Source organism: Xiphophorus couchianus, chromosome 5 (assembly GCF_001444195.1).
Source record: "Xiphophorus couchianus chromosome 5, X_couchianus-1.0, whole genome shotgun sequence".
Classification (NCBI taxonomy): Eukaryota; Metazoa; Chordata; class Actinopteri; order Cyprinodontiformes; family Poeciliidae; genus Xiphophorus; species Xiphophorus couchianus.
In genome coordinates this window covers 613,131-630,081 of record NC_040232.1, presented here as the reverse complement: position 1 = coordinate 630,081, position 16,951 = coordinate 613,131, and the positions used below count along the sequence as shown (strand labels likewise).

Genomic DNA, 16,951 nt, shown 5'->3' with positions numbered 1-16,951 from the left:
TTTCTATTAAAATATTACATATGTGTCACTGAGAATATTTACTGAAATTTAAATCCTTATTGATTCTGTGGAAAATTATGGCTTTGATTTAATTTTGACACATTTTAACATGCAGACGATCTGTACATTTTTTTTTTTTACCCCTCCAGGGTCTTTTGTGGCTCTAGTGCCCCTTATATGACAGCAGGCTGACAGGAAACGGGGAAGGAGAGGAGGGAAGACACGCGGCAAATATCGTCGGGTCCGGGAGTCGAACCCGTGACGGCCGCGTCGAGGACTCAAGGCCTCCAATTACGGGTCGCGCTAACCGCTACGCCACCACAGCACGCCCCCAATACGCAGACGATCTGGATTAATTTTTACACGTTTGCTTTAATCTGATTTGCACAACAATGTATTAAGATTAAAAAATTAACAAGAAAAAAGTCCTAAAATGAGTCGTAATAAAACAAAGAATAAAGTTCAATATTATGATAATTAAGTGGTAATAAGAGAATAAACTTTTCATAAAACACAAATGAAACATTTTATTCTCATTATTTAGGTTCTGATGTTTTGCTGCTGTTTATGATTTTATTCTTATTTCCTGATTCTGTTAAAACTTGGAGACGTTTTAAAATCCGGAATTTAAACTGAAATAAAACCCAACAAGAAAAACCAGAACCTTCTGGGCGACTTCAGAACCTCCAGAACCATCAGAACCAGGATCTGGACCCACGTCCAGCAGCTGTTCAGACCCGACTGGACTCTGCAGAACGGGTCCGGTTCTGGTTCCGGTCCATCACAGCAGGCATGAGATGGAGACCTTGGTGGTGGAGAAGGGTACGGTGTCTGATTTGGGACAAACAGAGTTAGCGGTTAGCAGCATTAACGGTTAGCATCAGGTCGCGCTGCCGGCGACCTTGGACTGACCTCTGTCCTTCAGCGTGCTGATGTACGCCTCCATGAACTCCTTCTCACTGCCGTCCTTCACCTCCTGCTCCCTCCACCTCCTCCTCTTCTCATTCGTCTTCTTCTCCTCTTCTTCCTTCTTCCTCCTCTTCTCGGGGTTGTCATAGAGACGGATGAACCTGCAGCGGGACAGAGGCGCCGGTCGGTCCGATGGTTCACGGATTCGCCGACCTGCTGGGATCTTACTTGATCTCCGGGTCGTTGCAGAGTTTGGTCGGGACGCAGGTCAGCGCGTCGCCACTGGCAACCACCATCTTCAGACTGGAGATGTTGGTGAGACAAACTGGGAGGTACGACAGGCTGTTCTTATGGACGTAGAGGGTGGAGAGCTCCTGCAGCCTGGACACAGAAAGAAAGGACACCCCACTCACCCAACGGGAAAAAGAAAGGACACCCCACTAACCCAACAAGACACATAAACAACGGTTCTGCTAATAGTGGAGCTAATCGTTTGTTTAGCACATTTGCTAACATTTAGCCCACCTAGCTTCACCTTAGTTCCTTTTTCTGGATACATTTTAAAAGGCTAATTTACTCAGCTGTTTAGTAAACTTTCAGCAGTTAGCATGTATATTCATGCTTTTATTTTGAAGTAGCTGAAGTCTTTACGCAGCAGTTCCATTTCCTCTCCTCATGTTTTCTCATTTTTCCAGCAATTTTATTTAAAATAGAATAGAATAGAAGTACTTTGTTCATCCCAGCAGGGAAATTACTTTGCAGTTACAGCATAGAGACACAATAACAACCACTGAGTAGTAGTTGTAGATAAAATAAATATAAAATGCTATAAATTGTAAAAATATGAAATGCTGTTCATATAAAAGCAACCTAAGAGCAGTCCTTGCAAAGATTTTTTAAAAAATGCAGATATGTATATGTAAATATATGTACAGCAAGTGTGCCACAGTGCAGTTCGGACTGATTAGTGCAGACAAGAAACATAGAGAAACAAAATAAAGCTGACAGTAGATAAAAATTAAATTGCTGTTTGAGGGTTCAAGTGTTTCAACTGCAGATATAATTTGAATTGAACTTAGAGCTTTAGCATTAGCTTCCACCAAATACTGTAGGTTTAGAATTAGCAAACCTAATGTTTTAGTTGGTGCTTTAGCATTAGCTTCTGCTAAATATCATGTAGGTGTATCGCTTTAGCATTAGCTTCTGCTAAATACCATGTAGGTGAATCGCTTTAGCATTAGCTTCTGCTAAATACCATGTAGGTGAATCGCTTTAGCATTAGCTTCTGCTAAATACCATGTAGGTGAATCGCTTTAGCATTAGCTTCTGCTAAATACCATGTAGGTGTGTCGCTTTAGCATTCGTGGATCTAATATTTATGATTCGTACTTCAGGGTTTTTTGCTAGCGATACCCACCGCTTGTGAAGGCTACCAGGCTATGTTCTGTTTTTAAGACGCTGGAATCTGACTGGATAAAACGGGTTTTTGGGGTTTGGGCGACATTTGGTCCTCACGTCTTACCAGTAAGTGGCAGAGTTTGGTAATGCTCCATTAAGCAAACAGCTTGGCTGTTATTAACCCATAAGAACCGGTCCCAGTCCCAGAAGGCGGCGCCAGCAGCAGCTACCTGTCCATGTCCTGCGGCAGGTCGCTCAGCTGGTTGTTGCTGAGGTCCAGCAGCTGCAGGCGACTCATCCTCAGGGCGCAGATGGGGATGGAGGCGAACCGGTTCTCCGAGATGTCCAGGTGGACCAGCTGCTTCAGGCTGCTGAGCTGCAGGCAGAAAACACCATGAGGGACGGTTCCAACCCGGTTCCAACCCGCGGCCTCACCTCAAAGGGCAGTTCGCTCAGGCTCAGGTTTCCGGCCAGTTCCAGACGCTCCAGCTTCTCACAGTCTCCGAGTTCCGGAGGAACTCTGGACAGGCGGTTGTAGCTGACGTTCAGCCTGCGGAGCGCCGCCAGCTTCCCTGGGGGAGGCGGAGACAGGAAACAGGAAGTGGAGACAGAGTTTAGGTGAAAACGACTGACCGTCCTGCTGATGAGGAGCAAACGGACGATGAAGCCTTGTAGAAGTTGGGTCAGATTCTGGCCCGGTTCTGCTCACCGATCTGAGGCGGCAGATCCGCGATGAGGTTTCTGGGAATCTCGAGGACGGTGAGTTGCGTGAACAGAGCCAGGAAGTCGGGCAGCTGGCGGATCCGAGTCCGTCTGACGTGCCACTCCTGCAGGTAGGTGGTCCACTGCAGCTCCCGGGGAAAATCCTGCAGAACGGTTCCCTCAAACATCACAGAGCGGGTTCCCTAACCCTGGGAATGTGGGAACTCACCAGCCAGCGATCTCCTTCCAGCCGGAAGATCAGATCCTTCCGATCCGGATGATCCTCGTCCTGCTGGACTCTTGGATCCTCCTGCTGGACGTCTAACAGGGAGAGAAACACTTTTCCTGAATGTCTGACTGAAGATCAGACTAAAAGTTTCCTAAAGCCATTTGGGAGCAACATGATTTCTGTTTGCTGAATAATGAGAAATGTTTTAGAGAAGTGGCAGCTGCCACGCTGAGGGACCAAGAGATGCCATGATGTCCTCCGATCTCTAGACAAAAAGTCTCCAAGTTCCTCCATGCTTCCTCTGGGAGCAGGTCGGGTCCATCAGAACCAAAACTACTCAATACCAGAACCGTTGTTGCTGTTTGCGTCTAATCCTACACCACAGGGTTCTGAGCTCGGTCCATTTCCTTTTACTATCAGTTTCCAGTTGGTGTAATGGAAGCATGGAGTAAATGTTATGCTGATGATACTCGGCTACATGAAAGATCATAATTATTAACTCCCTGATGAAATCACAGAAAACTCACGTTTCCATGGAAACAACCAGAATAATAGTTCAAATTTGGGTTTCTTCCAAAAGATCAAAGATAAAATCTCCACAGATTAAACTCAGTACCAGTGTTCTGGTTGTACCTGTGTTCTGGTTGTACCTGTATTCCGGTTGTACCTGTGTTCTGGTTGTACCTGTATTCCGGTCCAGGTGTCCTCCGTACGGCGGTGGCTCCGTCAGCAGCGATCTCTCCAGGTAGTGGTGCAGCTGCTGCAGCTCTTTGGCCTTCATGCTCTTGCAGTAGATGCGGTACTGCCACTGCTGATCGATCCTGCAGCAGACAGGAAACGGTCAGTCCGCCGCAGACGCCATGAAGGACAGTTCCCAGGTGTTAATGAGCGAACAGCAGGACATTTCTGCCGGGTTGCAGCCAGCTGGTTGTTTGGGTTGCTGTCCGGATGTTTGACCTTTCTGCTCTACGCTCCGACCTGCTGCTATAAATACCTGACAGTGTTCATGTGGCTAAAAGCAGCTTCTGCTCTCACTGGGTTCCTCCATCACCAGTCAGCTGTGTGTGAGTCAGCCTCAGTGAATAGATCCATTGACTGGATGTTGCTGTTGGTCAGAGTACACAAACTGCTGATGTCATTAATTAGGTCATTTCCTGTCATATGTGCGTCTCTTCCAGCTGTTTGTGGAATGTTTAGCTGTTGGAAAACCAGGAATGTCGTATTTAGACCTAAAACTCTGAAGTGAATCTAACTTCTTGTTTTGAGATTGAAGCTGTAAATTCATGTCACAGCACCGCCCCCTTCAGGCCAGGCTGTGAACAGCAGCACCGCCCCCTTCAGGCCAGGCTGTGAACAGCAGCACCGCCCCCTTCAGGCCAGGCTGTGAACAGCAGCACCGCCCCCTTCAGGCAAGACTATGAACATCAGCGCCGCTCTGACGATGGATGAAGCTGACCTGGCGAGGGCGCTGTTCTCCACCCTCTCCTGCTCCTTCTTCTGCCTGGTTCTGTACTTCTTCACTCGGACCTCCCAGATTCCTCGGACCGCAGACAGATCGTACACCGGAACGTCGAGCTTCCTGTTCGGACCCATCGGTTCTGCTGGGTTTGGACCAGAAAAACGCACAAAAATTTACTGAGTTTTTATGAACGTTTGTTCTAATTTCAGAGCCTGTTGGCCTCTCAGTGCTGCAGCGCCACCCAGAGGCAAAAAAGTGTTTTACATAAGGATTAAATTAAACCTTAAACTGGAAATTAAAGGTTTGATGAGAAACAAAATATCCAGTTTTTGTCAGAATTTTTAGCCTGAAATGGTTTTACAGATTTGAAAACTGTTTAAACCCAGATTATCATGGATTAAACCCAGATTATCTAAATTTGACTGTAACTCCTGCAATTTAACCCAGAAGTTTGTAACGTTCTGCCTGCGGGATGGAAGAATGGGGCTGAGGAAACCTTTCAGTGTGAATTTAGCTCCGATTAAACAAACTAATAAAATAACAAAAAATGAAATAACTTCAAATTAAAGCTCTAACATATCTGGTTAAAAGTACAAATAAAAAACGGAAACAGTTCAGCTCCAGAATATTTTCCAGTCTGCTTGTTGGAGGAACTTTAAGGAATATTTAAATTATTTTTGGATCTAAAAGCAGAACACAGAAGAACCAAAGGATTTATTAATATCTGGTTTTACTGACAGCAGCTTGTAATAACGATGCAGATCCGTCTAAAAACATGTTTTAGTTTTAAACAGTTTAGTGGACGACAGATTCTTCTTTCATGTTGGCATTTTTCTTCTCTTTAATCTTTATTTTTTTAATAATAATTAAAACATAAATGTGCTGTAATGAACTGTACAGGTAGAAACGCTTCAGCAACACAGAATCGTTTTAAAGGCTGATTTCATCTCCAGCTGTTTGACGTTAAATCTCCTCTGAAATGATGGATATTAAAATGTAAACGGAACAAAACATCTGAAAACAGCTGGAGATTAAAACAATTAACTGATCCCACATAGCAACCTGGTCTGGGCCAGATGTGGCCCATGTGTCCAGAACCGGGCCAGGTGTGGACCAGTTGAGGACACATCGACGGGCCCATAAACCGTTTCACCTCTGGAAACCAGACCGGGGCCCCTGGGGGCCCATCATTCATTGAGGCATCTGGGCCAGATGGAAAGGCCCTTTCTGTCCCAGACAACTTAATGTTAGTAATATCAATAAAAACACAACATGTATCAACACAATTATGCCATGTGGGATAAAACGGATTTTAAATCACTGAACTCTTGTAGAATTTCATCTTTTTAATTATTATAATTTAAAATCCTTTCAGCTGAAATGTTCAGTTTTAACAAACATATTTGATCTGTTTGACAGATTTTATGCTAAATCTTCGTTCTGCTCATCAATAATAACTTGCTGCTAATTTTAGCTGTTTTCACAAGAAACTTTTTGTTTTTTAAAATCTACAAACTGATAAAAATCAGAAGATCCAACAAAAGATCAGATCAGGTCGTAGTTCTGGTTCCTACCTGAGACTCAGCGCCGTCCGTCCTGTTTACCGACCCGGAGTGTGTGTGTGTGTGTGTGTGTGACCCACCAAGCTATTTTTACCAGTGTTTTGCTGCATGTGAGTGTGTGTCACATGACACCGAGGCCCAGCGCTCCTCACACACACAGAGGAATCAACGGACGGGTCCGTTTCCTGCAGAACCAGAACCAGAACCCGACCGTTCAGTGGATGTTTTACAGTCAGACAGAAACTTTCTTCAGACAGTTAATGGTTGGAGTTCAGGGATGTCCAAAGTGCGGCCCGGGGGCCACTTACGGTCCTCTGGAGGATTCAGCAGTTGGATCATTTTTAATATTTTATGGAAACATTTTTTACAGATAAATCACATCATCTTTAAAAACATGAGGTTCAAAAATCGGCTCCCACTATTTAATGATGTTTCTGCTTCTGTCTTCCCTCCGGAGCAACCAGAAAACATCGATCCACTTTTACTCAAACGTTTTACTCACTTAGACTCTTTAGAAATAATAAACACTGCAGGAATATTTTGGTTCTTTCCGAGGTTTTGCTCTGGGAGACACCGGACCCTTTTAGCAAACCCACAGAAATGCTGCAAAATGCACAAAGAAACATCAACTTTCAGAATGTTTTTCATTCACTCTTCAATAATTATTACATTTATTTAGCATAAACACTAACTCATACCACCTGATTAAAGTTGACGGGTGCAGTGGAAAATTATTGCCATCAGATAATTTATTATGACATTATTGCCAGATCATTTTTTTCCATCCCTCTTGATTAATATAAAATATGAAATATTTTATTTTTGTCTTCAGTGGTATGAAATATTTTATATTAATCAAGAATAATATAAAATATAATATTTTATATGAATATAAAATATGACTTTTTTTATATTAATCAAGAATAATATAAAATATAATATTTTATATGAGTATAAAATATGACTTTTTTTATATTAATCCCATTTTATTTTATCCCCACAGTTCTTGCTAGCTAAGCTAGCTTTGACTTTCAGCCTATCAGAAAATGAGTATCAGAAATAACAATTAAATGAATTATTTTAGCTTTCACTTCATATTTTAAAAATGAATAACAGAAAACAATAATTCTGATGAAAAAGGCTTAAAAATATTATGAAATTATATTTAAATGTTTGTATTTTTTCCTGAATTAAAGACTTTAAAAACAAAATAGTGTACATTACTAACTAAATGAAATAAAACAAAGTATTAACACACATAAATCATAAAACGCTTTAATCAATTATTCAGATCTTAACATTTCCTTAGTTTCCTGTTTCTTGTCCTCAGTTCTGCTGTATGTGGCGCCATCTGGTGGAAACCGACGGTTCCCATAGCTACAGTATAATCTGACCAGTAAACTGGTCAGATTATATAACTATAATCCAGATGATTCAGATTAACTGAATTGATGCTGAATAGTCAGATAAAAACATGTATAACAAATAAATACAAATGACTCCATATGAAAACCAAACAATATTCCATTACAATGCAGCAGAAATGTTGACTGAACTGAGATGTGATGATCTTCATCAGAGTCGCCATTTCTGTGCTGCTGGACCTGCCTCTTGGAAGGACTTCAGGAGATTCTGGTTAGTAATCTGATTACTGTTGCAGGGACAAAGTGTTTTGGTAGTCTGCCAGGGAGTTCTGGTAAAGTTGACCCAGTCTCACTGATGTCAGAACATCCTGGATCCAGGTCCTCAGCAGATCACAGCATCTGCATAGAGATATTCACTGAGAGCCAGGCCTCCTCAAGGTGAACAGATGGCTTAAATGAATAATCGTCCTCTCTGCAGGGTGACATACTTCAGATCACAGTTTGGAGAAATCTCCTGTACTTGTATAGAACTTTATCAAACCCAGAAGAGCCCAAAGCATTTCACGTTACATTCAGACATTCACACACTGATGGTGGCAAGCTACTGGATAGGAGTCACTGGTTTGACAGATGCGAGTCTGACCACCACCAGGAGGTAAGGCAGGTGATGTGTCTTGCCCAAGAATACGACAGAAGTGGACAGAGTGGGAATCGAACCAGAAACCCACCAGGACGAACTCCTTGTACTGTCGCCACCATCGTCCCAAATGAATAATTTTCCTGTCTGCAGATTGACGGACTTCAGGAAGTTTGAAGACAACCTGGATGTTGATCCAGACATGGAGGAGTTGACCCTGATCTGATCAGCGGCTCCTTGATGCTGCAACACGTCTATAATCCAAAGGAAGAAACAGGAACACATCACTCCTCCTTTGTTAACTCGTCTCTTTAATAAATAATTACCTCCCTGCAGCTCTAGGCTTCTTCTCAGTGAGTTAAATCTCTCCTCATTAGTTTCAAATGATTGTTGAAACCTCTGAAGCAAAGAGGAAGCTCTTTGTAAGAACCTGACGTCATGTTAACAGTCTGAAATGGTGGTTTCTGATGGCCCTGGTCCAATGGGGTCGGATCCACAGTGATGATGAAATGAGATCGATTCACTGCAGCCTCCTCCTCCAAGGCTGGTTTTCCCTGAAACTTCTCACCCTACAAGGAAACATCTGATCCTTCGGAGGTTCGGTGGATGTCTGTGGAGAGTAAGAAACATTTGAATCTGAAACAGACGACTTCATATCCCGGTAAGTTGAGAAAACGACAGTTAACAGCTGAGGGTCAAACGTATGAGAAAGATTTCAGATTAAATCTGACTGGGTTTCAGCTTAATCTCAGCATAACATCAGCAGATCTCTGGGGTTTCCAACACTCCAGTGAAAAATAGTCAATAAGCAGTAGAAACAGGACAGTGTGGATAATTCTGTGATCATATTAAAGAAAACAGAGAGCAGAACCTCCCACTGTTCACCAATCAACAGAAAAATCTAGAAAATCAACAGATCTGCAGAAAAATTGAAAACCTGATTTATAGCATCTCATTATGGAGAATATACTAACTTTATTATAAATGTTCAAATTAAGACATTGACTTGTTCTGGTGAGAAAATGATTACAAAATGAAAGAAAAATAAATAAAACTGAAAACAAAAACCGTTGACATGTTTCTAAACAGAAATGTTTCAGTCAACATTAGAGACTGACTGGTTCTTACCACCAAGCAGCAGGTTTGCTTTTAATATCAACATGATGAACATCAGCATATCTGATGATGTTCATTTGGACCTGCAATGATTTTTGAATATTTCACGAAGCCTTTCCACTGACTGGAGCAATATGACAACACACCTGAAAGACTGAGAAAGAAACAGAACGACTGACTACAGGTGAAATAAAAATAAAAATATTTCTTCAAAATTATTTACTTACTGTAGTTCCCTATTTTGGATTTCAAGATGACATTGATTTCTGCAGATTTTACTGCCTTATGCACACCTACATCTATGACTGCAAAAACTCTGTGGGTTGAGAAATGTCTTCAGTGGTTTTCTGCAGCAGTGATCCAAGAGTTTCAGCGCTGCAGTGGGTTTGGGTGCCAGCTTGGGGTTATGTAGGACAGATACCTTTGAAGAACATCTGACACATCATCAATGCACAGACCTCGGTGAATGTTTTGCAAAAGGCACCTCCAATCAAATCCATGATCAATTTTAAATTAATATTGACATGAGAATTTTATTCCTTCCTACTTGCTGGAAAATGTCTCTGTGTTTGGCAGGAAGGATGGCGAGGTGGAAGAGCTGCCAGCTCCTGTTCATCCTCCTTTTCCTGAACATCAGCAATGGGTTTGGTATGAACCTTCCAGACATCTCACCAAACACACAGAAATAAATAAAAACAAAAAAATAATCCTGGCTTCCTTTGGACTCATCAGCTGAAACCTCAAGTTAAGTTTCATCAGATAAAAGTTACAGCTGAAAACAAAACAAACTGCCCTGCTGTAGCTGCTGCAGTAAATTTATTACTATAGGAGAAATAAGGTGGAGAGAGTTTTAATAGGCTCTTCTACCAATTAGCTTCACTAAGGCAGCACATTATTGATAAGTTATTTAACATCCAAACATCGTTTGGGCCTTGAAATGTGAGAACATGTCCGTCAGCAAAAGCTTTCTAAGAACGACTCCGTTGCCTTCAGGATGACCTCTTCTCTCTGCAGAGGTGAGAGAAGACGAGTGGGAGGAGCCGAGTCCAGATGTTGCTGCTCTGCATCGCCTCCAAGGACTTTCTGATCACATGATCCACGAGCAACTCAGCAACTCCTCACAGTCCAGGTTTATTGCGCTTATGATCCACTGTCTGAGTTTTATCTTTCATTTGTCAGTATCACTTTATTTGAAGGTGTGAGCATGACAGTCATAAACATGAAGAGCCTTCAACTGTTTGACTGTTGTCATGAAGGTTTACACATTCCTTCACAAGCGCTTCTGCCAAGGTCCTACCTTCTCCTCATGGTTAAAATAAAACCAAACCAAAAGCCAAAGAACTCCCTCATCTTCATCTTCATCTGCCAGTTGTTTGTTGATCGAACCGCTCCTCTCTGCCTCTCCAGTCTTGGCTGAGGTCTCTGCAGAACCAGACTCCCATCCACCTTGTGGCATCCATCCATCCTGTAGTGATGAACAAATGAAGTCTCACAAATCAACGAAGATTTCCAGCCCTGTGCGCCAAGGTTCATTACTCAGTAATTCATTCATTGCTCACTAGTGACATCTGCTGTTGAACTAAAACTGTGACACATTGTCACTCAAGTAAATTATACTTCAAAATATATGACAACTTACCAGTTTAGGCAATATGTCACAATAAGGTTTTAATCAAATCCATTTAGGATCTATTGAACCCAATTTATCTTGTTGTGATTTGTGCCTGAAGTAATCCTGCTGTTGACTGAGGTTGTGTTTTCTTATATCTTATAGACTGATTTGACAGTAAAGATATTTGTGTGGCAGTATGCCCTGTAGGCTCTGAACGCATCACACAAGTGCCTGAATCTAATTGGTTGTTGCGCTGGCTGTCAGTATATAAAGGGCCCTCCCTCACCTGGTTGACATCACGTTGTTTTCCTTCTGGTTCAGACCTCGGCGTTTGCTGGCGTTGCACGCTAGGTAAGGCAGGCTTCATGTCCCTTTATCGAGCTTATTACTTGTGATTTATTTCCATTTTCTGTATAACAGCCGCATATTAATGCACGCTCAACTGGTGCGCTTAACGACGCTCTAGTCGCCGATCGATCGGTAAGAAGCTTCCCACACTCTCAATGTTTGTTAGCTTAGCTTTAGTTCAGCTTTACTTGTATGTCCAGGTGGCCCGTACAAGCTGCCTGATTTCCCTTCCTGTCAGCGGCGCTACATATAGAGCTCAGTGGTCAGTGAAATGCTCATCTTCTGTATGCTTCCAGATTCCATTTCTGACGCTGCTGTTTGTCCCTGGCTGGCGGTCCGCCTGCCGTCCTGGTCGGCGTAAAACTGGCTCCTGTCATTCGTCCTTAAATTCAAAATGAGCGAAATATAATCAGCCATCTTTTCATGCTATTTGACGATATATAATTAACTCTTACTCCATCCAAACAGCAATAAGATGAGAAAACTGAGTAAATCTGTATAACAACACTAAAGGACATGTCATAATCTACATTTGCTAAAATGTTTCTGATTTTTACACAAGAACAGTTTGATTTCAGCCAGAAACGATAAATGTTTTACTTAACAGGCTACTTCCAAGTAACTTTACACACTTTTTAGACTCCAAGGCTGCAAATATAACAAAATGTAAAAATGTGTTTCAAAAATAGCAAATACTAAATAAAAATGAAAGTGGCATCTTAATGAGCTAATCTAAGCCAGTTAAAGCTTTATTCTACCTGACATGCTGGCTATCTTGTATGCTAGCTCAAATTAGCCTCAAACAAAGAAGTAAATGAAGGAAACATCTCAGAGCTTACGTAGCAGAGCTGCTGCGCCGCCTTGGCACCGAGAGCGCTGCTTGATGGATGTTCTCATAAAGATAGAAGTAAAAATGTGTGTCTGTATGTGAGACTGCTGGGTGACAACACGAGTTAAATGTCAAGCCTCTCGGGGCGCGATGTGACCCTGCAGCAGGCTGTCAAACACACATTCCCATGTCTGGACTTCTATCTTTATCAGGCCTGACAGGACGCAGTCACGGCCTCCCATGTCATGTTTATGTTTGCAGGGTCCAGGCGAGCCAAGAGCGCAAACAATATTGTGTTTAAGTTTGAGTTTCAGGAAGAGTCATGAAAACATTTGCACACCTGTTCAGTCTGCAGCCATAAACCGTTTACATGAAGGCGCTTCAGCAACCAGGTCAGCAGCTGAAATAAGATTAATATGAACAAATACAAAACTTTTATGAGACCATTTCATTAAACAACTTACAGTTTTAATGGGTTGATACTTGATTTATGCTGATGTGTTGATGCTGTAGGCTACAGAGATGCTAGGTGAATAATATCAGTAATTGAAATGTTTAATAATTAACAACAAAGTTTCCCTCAGTGTATTATAAGCCTGGCGGGCCACCAGGCTTTACTTGTCCCCCGCCAGGCTGAGTGTTTGTTTATTTTAAATAGTATTTTTTATAAAGCAGTGACAATGACAGCAAAGACTGGCTGCACTAGGTTTATAGTTGGCTTATTGAGCCATTTGAACCAGAACATCAAGATCCTGCACCAAGCTGCAGCCATTACTAAACAAAAGGAGAGGAAGTAGAAAAAGACAAGAAAAGCTGGTCCATTAATACTGGAGTTGTTTAGTTGGTGGTTAAGTATTGCTAGTAGTGTCTTCCAATAACACAACCAGGTCAAATGTTACATTTAAAACTCGTCTGGTTAAACACAGTTGAGTTCAGCGTGAAGTCTGGAAAAAACTCTGAACTTTACAGAGTCAACGTGATCTGAGGAGCTTTCAGCACTGCGGCACCATGGGGGTCAGTGACGGGACTCTGATACCTCGGCGTGTTACAGCTAGAGCTTAATGTTTGAAATGTCATCACCAGAGTAAATGAATACTAAATCCTTGAAAGTAAATCCAGCTATCGTAAGAGTAAAAGGTATTTGGTAGGAAGGGGGAATTAAGTTACCGTTTGGTCACTGAATCTGATTTAACTTGTAATTAAACAGATGAAAATATTAAATTATGGCCAAAAATTCTATTTTATGAAAACTAAAATAACACAATATAAAAAGAAAACACAATTACAAAGTAACTTATTTTGGCAGATTAAATTTTTATGGTGTTTTTACTGGACCTCCAAAGGCCTCAGTAGATAGAAATTACATCAAATCAATAAAACTTCAGTAAAAACAAAAAGTCTGCCGTTAACGTAAACTGCTGGAGAGTTTCTGTGTTTTAGTTAAATAATCATTCAGTAAAATAACCAGAGGAGGGAGAAGCCAGAAACTTAGAGAAGCGCTACGTCGCATTACTGGGAGTACCAGGGTTTTCGACCTCTCCCCTGATGTACCGAAACAGGGTGAAAAGGCCCTGAGTCCAAACTGACGACTCTGATGGCTCAAATTAGCATCCCTTCTTCAATTGTAAATGTGGCCATTGACCGTCACAAGGTGGGAGTGTGAATAGTCCATGTTGGGGGTGGGTGCGATCTATGATGGTATCTATGATATCTACAGTTTAGTTAGTTTTGAAGCATACATGAAGTGTTTTTGGAGAGATGTGACTTTTTGCAGCTGATCCATGATGTTGTGCTGCATTATCCAGGTCATTTTGCCAAATGTACATAGAGTTTGCAAAACATACAATCTGTTTCAAGAAATATGCAAAGGTTTTTCTAAAAGAAATTAGTAATGTTTCTCTTTGAAATAAAGCTAAGAGGGTATAAAATGACAGTTTAGAAATAAACTAACCAAATTAATTGTGTTGATCCACCTCAAAAAAATCATGCAAAAAGTGTAAGCAAAAGAAATCTGGGAGACTTTGCACATGCAAATTTGCATGCAGCCTTTTGTGCTGTGGAGGATAAATAGGTGACTGCTTCACCTATTTAGTTCACAAGAACTAATGGCATTTATTTCAGTCATAATCTTGCGGGGGGTGACCAAGGTTCCATCACTATGTGACAGCTGGTCAGCAAACCTGGCAAACATGATTGACATGGCAGCACTGAATGCACATGTGCTTTATCAGGCATGCATTGGGGTGCAGGAGAGACGGGTGGACTTCCTGGTTGAGCTTGCAAAAGAGTTGGGTAACTCTCATGTGAGTGAGAAGAAGGCACACAAGGAGAAACTGCTTCGGCAACAACCTTCCACACCCAGCTCAGGCAAAAGGGCGAAGTGTCAGGTCAACCATCGATGCAGGATGCGTGTCCTGAGGCCGAAACATCGTCAGTGACCCCTCACACCCCCACCATGGACTGTTCTCCCTGCTGCCCTCTGGAAAGAGGTTCTGCAGCATCCGGTGCAGGTCCACCAGGTTCCCAAACAGCTTTTTCCTACTTGCCATCAGACTGCTGAACTCTTAACTGGACTGCACTCAAAAACTGGTCTCCACTTTATACCTTGCACATGTACAGAGCTAAATAACTTCTATTTTACTGTCAGTCCTGCACTTTATATTTTATATTTAGATTTATATTCATATTTTATACTGTATTTTATTTTACTCACAACATTGGAACCTCAAACATTGTCCTGAGCCGTATGCAACGAAATTTCGTTCTGTATACACCCTGTGCATTGAAAATGACAACAAAGTCAGTCGAAGTCTAAGGAACAATTGTACAACTGTGAGATGCGTTGAGGCCATTAACAGGGTACTGATAAGGTAATGGCCCTATTTACTGAACAAAAGCACCTGCTAGATAGAATCCTTCAGGTCAGTCGGCCCATCTCTGGACTCCAAAGGTAGAAATGCAAAATGGGATTTCTCTGGTACTCCTAGTGTGCTTCACAGAGGAAAGTAAAGAGTAGAGTGCCCTGAAGTTACTCCTACAGGGACCTTTTAACTCTGAGTAACTGTAACTGAGTAACTGTAACTGTAACCTTTATTTATTTTATTACCTACCTTCACTCACAAGTGACAGAAACTCGACTCAGGAAGCAGGAAATGGAGCCCTGAAACTGATCCGAGTTTGTAATGATGTCATGCAGGGTCCAAATAACTCTGTGTGTGTGTGTGTGTGTGTGTGTGCGTATTTCTTATTTAGTGCCAGTCTGTCGTCTATTTCTCTGTGACTTTCAGATCTTCTCTGCCACTCAGATTGAATGAAAACTGGATGAAAATAATTACAGGGTCTTTAATTATAATCACATTTTAACCAAAAACCAAATAATGACAAATTAAGTAACATTTTAAATTCTAAAACACAAACAACATTTTGATTTGATTTTATATAAATAATTTTCTCTCACAAGTTTTTTCTTGAAAAAAACGTTACTTGACCAACGACTGAACCAATTCCGTCTCGCCAGCCTTTATTTTGATAGTCCACTTTTATCAGCAAGCTAATTTGCATATATGCACGAAATATTTAGCCAGTGTAAAATACTTTTTTAGGTTGAAAATTAAATGTTTAATTTGAAAAATAAATATTTACTTTGGAGCTAAATGTTCAGTAAATATTGAACACCATTTGTTCTCTTTATAACAGGCTGAATAAATCAAAAACACGGATGTTAATTCTTTACTGTGTAACTTTACCAACAGCACACCATAAACAAAAATACGGTTATCTTATGAAATATTATAAAATATGACAGTAACAAATAACAGATGAAAACTGTTACTGTAATAACTCAGATTTCTGTGTAGCTAATTTTCAAAAATATTTATTTCTGACCTCAAGGCAGTCTACAGCTAGAACACACAGCTTAATGCTACCTGGGTTAGCACCCCTGGGTTAGCACACCTGCTGTGAGCTACCGGCTAAACCCGATGTACTACCAACACAATATGTAAATAAATCGTCTAAATGTATTTACGAGCTTTCCAACGGTTAGTAAAACAGTTCATGTGTGTTTATGTGTAAACTCTTACCTGAAAAGCGGAATAATTCAATAACGAGCCACGGACTCGATTCTTCCTCTGCGCCATCGGAGCCGTTCGGCATAGTAGAGCTACTGACTCACTAGCTCCAGACTCCCCCTGCTGGTCGCAGTTAGTTACTACATCTACCAGACGTACCGTAGCGATGGAATTAGCAGCTGTAGCTAATGCTAAAGCTAGCTAGGCTAAGGGACTAAACGGGGCTACAGATTAAACCGTTTTAATTTTAAAAAGAAATGTAGGTTTTTAACAGTTTCACGTTTTTTTCATCAATTCAGGTGTTGCAGCAAAGTGACGTGACATTGAGGCATGTAGGTTCACACAAAGGTAAGTAAGGTAAGTAATAAAATATCCTATAAAAACAAAATTAAGAATAAAAGTAAATCCAATATATTTATAAAGTCTTAAAACGTTTTAGTATAATTTTTGTTTTCTGTTGTTCAGTCTATTTTAACGTAAACTATGAGTTGAAATAACTGATTTAAATGTCATTTATGACATTTCAGCTGCCAGTCAAATCTGATTAACTCTGATGAAAATTTGTATTATCTGGTAATAAAGTCATAATATCTGATAATAAAATTTTGGTGAGGAGTTTTCTGTCTGTTTATTTTGGTTTCTGTGTCAGTTGAGTCTCTGTTGTCCTGTCTACCCCTTGATTGACCCCAGCTGTGTCTGGTTCCCCTGATTACCCC

The 16,951-nt window shown here is 41.2% G+C and overlaps 1 protein-coding gene and 2 long non-coding RNA genes across 8 annotated transcripts; 1 reads left to right on the top strand and 2 right to left on the bottom strand.

The window, feature by feature from the left end:
• Window positions 1-539: 539 nt before the first annotated feature.
• On the bottom strand, window positions 540-16,344 carry lrrc2 (leucine rich repeat containing 2). 6 transcript variants are annotated; one of them, XM_028017782.1, is made up of 10 exons: window positions 16,248-16,344; window positions 4,695-4,839; window positions 3,923-4,059; window positions 3,239-3,330; window positions 3,017-3,173; window positions 2,743-2,879; window positions 2,538-2,683; window positions 1,138-1,290; window positions 913-1,070; window positions 540-831 (listed from the first exon to the last, which is right to left on the bottom strand). In XM_028017782.1, exons 1-10 carry the CDS (start codon window positions 16,318-16,320, stop codon window positions 782-784), a joined length of 1,248 nt encoding a protein of 415 aa, XP_027873583.1. In that variant the 5' UTR covers window positions 16,321-16,344; the 3' UTR covers window positions 540-781. The 6 variants fall into 6 exon arrangements, with proteins under 6 accessions (XP_027873583.1, XP_027873584.1, XP_027873585.1 ...); XM_028017783.1 differs by having other exon boundaries at window positions 4,695-4,836; window positions 16,248-16,338; XM_028017784.1 differs by lacking the exon at window positions 16,248-16,344 and adding an exon at window positions 6,272-6,347.
• LOC114144703 (uncharacterized) lies at window positions 7,519-13,760 on the bottom strand. The gene is made up of 2 exons (XR_003595527.1): window positions 12,176-13,760; window positions 7,519-10,841 (listed from the first exon to the last, which is right to left on the bottom strand). It is a non-coding gene; the product is annotated as an uncharacterized LOC114144703 (long non-coding RNA).
• LOC114144704 (uncharacterized) lies at window positions 10,838-12,162 on the top strand. Its single transcript, XR_003595528.1, has 3 exons — window positions 10,838-11,339; window positions 11,409-11,468; window positions 11,537-12,162. It is a non-coding gene; the product is annotated as an uncharacterized LOC114144704 (long non-coding RNA).
• Window positions 16,345-16,951: the final 607 nt, after the last annotated feature.

Excerpts from the sequence above, each read along its gene's own strand:
- lrrc2 (XM_028017779.1), bottom strand. The coding sequence starts at position 5,892 with ATGAATGATGGGCCCCCAGGGGCCCCGGTCTGGTTTCCAGAGGTGAAA. Across the intron at positions 4,060-4,694 it reads GAGAACAGCGCCCTCGCCAG|GATCGATCAGCAGTGGCAGT; the intron begins GTCAGCTTCATC and ends TGTCTGCTGCAG. Across the intron at positions 3,174-3,238 it reads TGGAAGGAGATCGCTGGCTG|GATTTTCCCCGGGAGCTGCA; the intron begins GTGAGTTCCCAC and ends ACCGTTCTGCAG.